Here is a 6,648-nt window from a genome sequence, read left to right as displayed (position 1 = left end):
GCACATCCAAAAATTCATCTGCAATTAAAATTACAAGCAAGTGGTCACTTTGTTCACCTCCTTTACCAGAGAGGTGACCCTGCTCCCGGCAACCACCTCCACCCAAGGGCCACAGAAGAACTCCTCCTTCCTCTAACCCCCTTTCCTTGGCCTCAGACCTCATGATAAAATCGGCCTTGCTCTGTCTCCCAATCGCTTTTGTAAAGGAAGTTGAGTGTAGAGCTCTTTTTTCTCCCTCCCTTCCTTTTTTCTTTCTTTCCTTCCTTCCTTCCTTCTTCCATGCCTTTCTGTCTTTCCAAATTCATTACTTTGTAAGAAACATTCTCAGATCACCTCCACTCCACCAGAAATCCAACGCAGGCGAGACGGAGTCAAGCACAGGCGGTGGGCGGGTGGCCTCAGCTGGCACCATCTGGCACCTGGGATTCATCGCCACTTTCCATCAGCCCAGAGGTCAGGGGGGCAGCCGGCAGAGGACACGCAGAGCTGGTGTGTCCCAGTTCCTCTGAAACTTTCAGCTGACCGCACCCTCCCCCGCCAAACTCTTTTAATCATCCATCAAGCTAGAAGAGTACGATGACCTCTGCCTGGCCTTCGGAGTTTGCAAAAGAAGAAAGCAATAAAAAGCAAGACCAGGTTCGCCCCTTTGCTTCCTCCACCGCCCAAGAGTAGCGCGCAGCGCGGCGGTGCGGCCGGAAGGGGCCGCTGTTTACTCAGTGCAGCCGCCCCGCCGCTGCAGCCGCCGCTGCCCGCACCTCCCACGGCCGGGCTGGTCCAGCCCCGCCAAGTTCCAACAGCCCCCAGTCGAGCGAGCGCCGGAACGAGCACCGCCTGGGCTGGAGCGGACGGCTTTAGAAGAGCCTAGCTGCTGCGTGCGTCGGAGAGGCTTCTGGGAAACTCCCACGGCCCAGGGACTTTCGAAAGCAGAGCTAGGAGCCCTCGCAAGCGCTAGTCTGCGAGTGAGCGCTCAGCTCAGCACCTGTTCCTCCAGCGCCGCCGCTTTCCCACCCCTCGGACCCGCGCCGCTCGCGGCGCCCGCCGGCTCCTGCGATGAATCCGGCCCTGGGCAACCAGACCTACGTGGCGGGCCTGTTCCTGGCTAACAGCAGCGAGGCGCTGGAGCGAGCCGTGCGCTGCTGCACCCAGGCGTCCGTGGTGACCGACGACGGCTTCGCGGAGGGAGGCCCGGACGAGCGCAGCCTGTACATAATGCGCGTGGTGCAGATCGCCGTTATGTGCGTGCTCTCACTCACCGTGGTCTTCGGCATCTTCTTCCTCGGCTGCAATCTGCTGATCAAGTCCGAAGGCATGATCAACTTCCTCGTGAAGGACCGGAGACCGTCTAAGGAGGTGGAGGCAGTGGTCGTGGGGCCCTACTGACCCGCCCTCCGCCCCCGCGGCAACCGCTCCCACGCCTGCCCACTTTGCCAGCCCGGCTGTGCCCCTCACTGTCAGAGACTGGGCGAAGCAAACCTGTCGGAGTCAATTATTTCTCTCGACTTCGGCCTTTCGGAAAGAAGCGACCGGTTTCTCCCTCGCCCTCTGAAAGTCCTCATGCCTGGCAGTCGGAGGAGAGCGCCCGGACTTCTGGACTCAGCAGAAAGTGGCAAGAAGAAGGCGATTAGGGCGCAGAACTTTGGAAGCTGCTACTTACTTGGAATGCGGGGAGAACGACGGGGCGAAGGCCCTTCTCCACCCGCAGGTGGGCCAAGCTCTGGGGGCAAGTGGAGAGGGAGGGCAGGGGAGAGACCCAGCGGCACTGATCGCCTTGTGACCGGAAAAGTGACCTGTTAAAAGCCACGCAGCAGACATCATGGGGTCTCACAAATCCGTGTCCGGGTGTGCTCCCACTCTTCTCCTGCTCCCCACCAGCCCTGGAGGGGAGAGGCGATAAATACCTTTGATTGTAACGTGCCGTTTTAAGAGGTTTTGTGTTTGTTTGCTTGAATACAAATATTTGATAAGTCTTTTTCTGCCCCAGTGGCCTGTTTGCCTGCCTGAGGGGTTAAAGTTTTGTCATTGTGGGAGAAGGGGTGGGGGGAGGGGAGCCTGCGACTTTGAGGGGGGTGAGTTGTTTCTTTTAGTGCATTTCCCACTGGGTCTTTTGGGAGGTGTCTAGCGTTCCTGCTGGCCCTGATACAAAGACCCAGAATAGAACTCGTAGCTCGTGACTGCACGGTTTACGCCACAAAAGTGCTCTTGACATCCGTGACACCGTTTTGACTTTTTGGTTTTTTTCTTATTTAACATTTCCTTAATAAATGCAACATTTAAGCGTTTTGTTCCTGGCCTCCTGGTGGTCATTCTGCGCTCCCCAGCAGGGGGGGAACGGGGCGGCGGTGCAGAGTCTGGCTCCTGGCCAGGGAAATTCACCCTAGAGAGCTGCGATTCAACTTGTGGATCCCATGGAGGGGCGAGGGTGGGGCCAGACGGAGAGGCCCTGGGATGACTGAGACAGAGCCCAGCCTCAGGCACAGTAGCCATCCTGGAGGTAGCATCCTTTGTTTCCTCTTATCGTGAATATTTTATATTTCATTTAGTCTCAGCTCTCAGGTAGGCGAGACTACAGGAGGGCCCCCGCGGGAAGATTACACTTCCGTGCCAGGCTCCGGCGGGAACACAGGATTACACCGCTAATGAAAGGAAGAGAAGGCTTGGACAGCCTTTACGGAGAGCGTCTCTACCCTAACCAACGTCAGCGAGGCGGCTTTGGGATGCTGCCCACGGGCGGGGCCGGGTCATGGGGAAGGGGAATTATGAAATGCAAGGAAAAGTAGCTGCTAAGGTACACAGTGACGTTAATGCTCCCTGGGGTAAACCATTGTTACTAAAACATGAGATGCATTACTGTCGTTGCTATATTACTTTTTCTGGCAAAAAAAGACCAGGTTAAAATAAAGGTTCAGCCTGTTCTTTGTAATTTAGCCTGCCCCAGACCAGGCAAAGGGTTGAGAGGAGTTAGCCGAGGTCCTGAATGTGGGAGATGAGTATTACAACCCCAACTGGGAAGGATATTTGGAGTAGAGCTACAGATGGTCGTTGACATATTTAAGGCTCAGAAATTCAACAGCGTTAGAAATGCCTAAAAACCGTGCCTCTGAAAATAACCCAAAGGATACAATAGCTTCGAGCATAAACTTGACAAAAGGTTTTGAACAGTTTATTTTTATGCCTGGGACGGGATCCTAAATATTTTCAAGACTATAAAGAATCCACTAAGATGCTATAGAGCAATTAAAATTTCAAAAACTTCACAATGGCAGCTATAAGAGTAACTAAAATCAAATAACAATAAAGTGTTCCATTTACTCAGAAAGCACAACTGGTGTAAACAATGTTAATGACTCAAAGATTGGGATCAAAAGTTTTGAGTGCCTTTAATGTCATATCCACTATTAAGCGTCCTTTTCACTCTCAAGTAAACCTTGTCAGAAATTACAACCTAGGATGGTTTTTTGAATTCTAGTGGATATCAGGATTGAGAAAAGAGGATTTTGAAGTTTTGCTTGTTGTTCCTGTCTTTTAAACAGGTAAGGGTTTGTTTGCTTGTTTGTTGTTTTGGTATCTGGGTGGGGCCGGGGTCAAGAGATAGTCAATAGGTAGTCAGCAGGAGACTCGGAAGTCAATTTACTTTTGCTAACCGGCAGGACAAGAAATGGCAATGTTCTGTTTTGTAGACAGTTTCTGTGGCACTGAGTTAATCTGCTGCCTGCATGTTTCAAAGGGAGAGACAAAGCAGAGCAATGGATTCTCTGGGACAAACCAGACACTTAAAATTTAACTCAGGCTCTTCTCAGGTCCCTTCTTCTGCAAGATTTGTTAGCTCACCTATGAATTCAGTGTTTGGGATAAAAAAACAAATCAGCTAGAGTGTAGGAATCTTGCATTGTACTCTGCTGTGTAAGGGCGCATGCTTTGAGTTTCAAACATGCAGAGGCTGAAGGAGGGATCCAACCTACAGATCAATTTTAAATTGTATAGAACACAGGTTTTCATTTAAAACGAAAGTCCTGAAAATTGAGAGAGGAGCCTTCCCAAGGCTGAACACCTTTATCTTCTCTATCTTGTTCCTCTTAATATTTCTTCACACCTCTTTCCTCTTCCCTGCATCTCAAAAGCAAAATCTGCAGTTTTTCTTTATCTCAACTATCCATATTTATTCTCTCACCCCCAGAAATTGTGATCATGAAACAAACTAAAACCTGCAAAATGTAGTCCTTAGGTACAAAAGGCATGTGAACACAGCTTTGTAATCTGTGATCTATGCACTATAGAGAAACGCACAGTCTGCAATGCATATAGCCCTGGAGACTATTTCCTGCCAACAGCACTTCTCTCCAGCCCTTAGATCCATTTGTTACTTAGAGAGATGCCAAGTAGTTCTGGGTTTTATAGATGAGGCAATGTGTGCAAGAAGCTTTTTACACTCTCTATTCCCTGACGGCCACAGACCAACCACTTTCTGGGGCCACACCACTCCCTCTTTCACTCTGCCTTTGCCTCTCTTTGTCCCTCATTCTAACAACTGCTTTAAATGAAACATTTCAATCCTGCTCAGAATTTATGGAGTGCCGGTCCTTTCCCAGAGACATTCTCTAAAAAAAAAAAAAAAGGTTTTGAAAGCCACTCTCTCTGTTTCACCTAAGAAAATAATGTCAGCCTTAAGAGACCAGAAGTTTAGATAAATAAATAATCAAACAGGCAGGTTCCACCATGCCACACTGAAGTCCACCATTTGGTCAGTAATTAGTGGGAGGCCCTGAGAGAGAGAGACAGATTCCTGTAAAAGCTTGCTTGATCTGGCATGACCCAGGGGGACTTATCTGATATTTCCTGAAGCCCTTCTGGAAATACAGCAAATGCAGGGAGAAGTTTTCATGAGACACAGCTGGTGGATTAGTGGGATCTCAGGCTGGGCAGACAGCTAGTGATACCTCTTAGCTTAATTGGGTGGCCTCTGTATAACTAGCTTAACCAATTGTTGATAAGTGTTCTTTTTCTTAAGATTGTTGATACGAATCTCCCACTCTCTCTGAAAATGTAGCAAGAGCTTGAGTGCTGGACAGCTTGAGGGAAGAGAAAGCAGAGGTCACACTACTCTGTCAAGTCTGACATCACACTCGTTCCTGGTCCATGATTTCTGATTTCTGAGTCATGCTGGCTTCTCACTGGATCCAAGTCAATCCTGCTACTGTGTCTTCCTATACTAACTCTGAATTAGGAAAGGAAAGACACACTGGGCTGAGATTTTAGAAATTTTGGTTCTGGTCACTAAAAGCAGCTGAATGGCCTGATCCCTAAAATAAGGCAGACGGGTTCTAAAGAAACTTCCAATTCTACGATACCATTGAATTAATTGGTTTAACAGTTTCTCTCGCTTAAGATGTTTCATAGATCTCTTAATTATGTGTCTTAAAAATATGTTTTATCTTTCCAGTCTTGATCTTTTGTGTAGATGTTTTTCTCACAAAAGTCAAGTGCTCCTCTACTGGAGATAAGTTATTTACAATAATCAAAGCAAAATTTCAGACACCTAGCCAGGCCAGAGAAGATGATAGTATTTAACCTGATAGATTATGCATGATCTCATCAGTGCCTTAAATTTCTAGAGCTCTGCGCTCTCAGAGGATGAAGCCATGAAAGTAAAGCCCATTGTACTGGGGAGTAAGCAATTCTTCTAAGTACACATTCAAACTAATATGCACTGTTGTTTATAGAAACTACTAGGGTGTTTGAAGACTCATTAACATCTACTTTTTCTCCCTAAAGCATTTTTGCTTTTGAGTTTCTGTAACAGCACACAGCACCTGTTCCACATGCAGTTTAGAGCATTCCTTAACCCTAGCTTATTTTACTTGTCACTTTGGGGGGTTACAATGACAGGAAAGGATTCCAGGGTTCAGTTTGTTCTGTAAGACTGAAACCTAGTTTGAAAGCCTGTTGAAGCAGCAAGTCTGCAGTAATCCTCCAAACAGGAATCAATAAATGTTTTTTCTACCTGTCAAATCCCATGTAGACCTGTGCACAATAGCTCAAATGGGATATGTTTTAAAAGCAGCTGCCTCAGTAGTAATTGTTTCCTAATGTCTGAATTTAAATGCTCAATAGTAAGTTGTTTCCATGGCCAATCTCACTTTGTTCTCTTTTCCTGATATTTTTGTATTCTTTCAAATGTTTAAAAGACTTGAAAGTCCAGGATTAACTTTAAGAAAAATTAATTATATATTATTATTATCAGTCATATATCACTTATGGTGATCATAGTAACATACTTTCAATTTATATGTATACATCTTATATTTTATTATTATTATATTTGAGAAACTTAAAATATTCCAGACAGGGCTCCTATAAGGACTGTTGTAAGGATAACTACATGTATTTTTTCTTTTTAAAATTATTTTATACTTTAAGTTTTGGGGTACATGTGCAGAACATGCAGGTTTGTTACATAGGTATACACGTGCCATGGTGGTTTGCTGCAACCATCAATCCGTCATCGACATTAGGTATTTCTCCTAATGCTATCCCTCCCCTAGCCCCCCACCCCCCGACAAGCCCCAGTATGTGATGTTCCCCTCCCTATGTCCATATGTTCTCATTGTTCAACCGCCACTTGTGAGTGAGAACATGTGGTGTCTGGTTTTC

The 6,648-nt window shown here is 46.9% G+C and overlaps 1 protein-coding gene across 1 annotated transcript; it reads left to right on the top strand.

Moving 5' to 3' along the window:
- The first annotated feature begins 814 nt into the window (after window positions 1-814).
- On the top strand, window positions 815-2,280 carry RPRM (reprimo, TP53 dependent G2 arrest mediator candidate). Its single transcript, XM_011969315.1, has one exon. It carries the CDS (start codon window positions 1,051-1,053, stop codon window positions 1,378-1,380), a length of 330 nt encoding a protein of 109 aa, XP_011824705.1. The 5' UTR covers window positions 815-1,050; the 3' UTR covers window positions 1,381-2,280.
- The last annotated feature ends 4,368 nt before the right edge of the window (window positions 2,281-6,648 follow it).

Source organism: Mandrillus leucophaeus, unplaced genomic scaffold, assembly GCF_000951045.1.
Source record: "Mandrillus leucophaeus isolate KB7577 unplaced genomic scaffold, Mleu.le_1.0 Scaffold881, whole genome shotgun sequence".
Classification (NCBI taxonomy): Eukaryota; Metazoa; Chordata; class Mammalia; order Primates; family Cercopithecidae; genus Mandrillus; species Mandrillus leucophaeus.
Note: the sequence above shows the minus strand (reverse complement) of the source record. Positions and strands in the feature narration are given on the sequence as shown.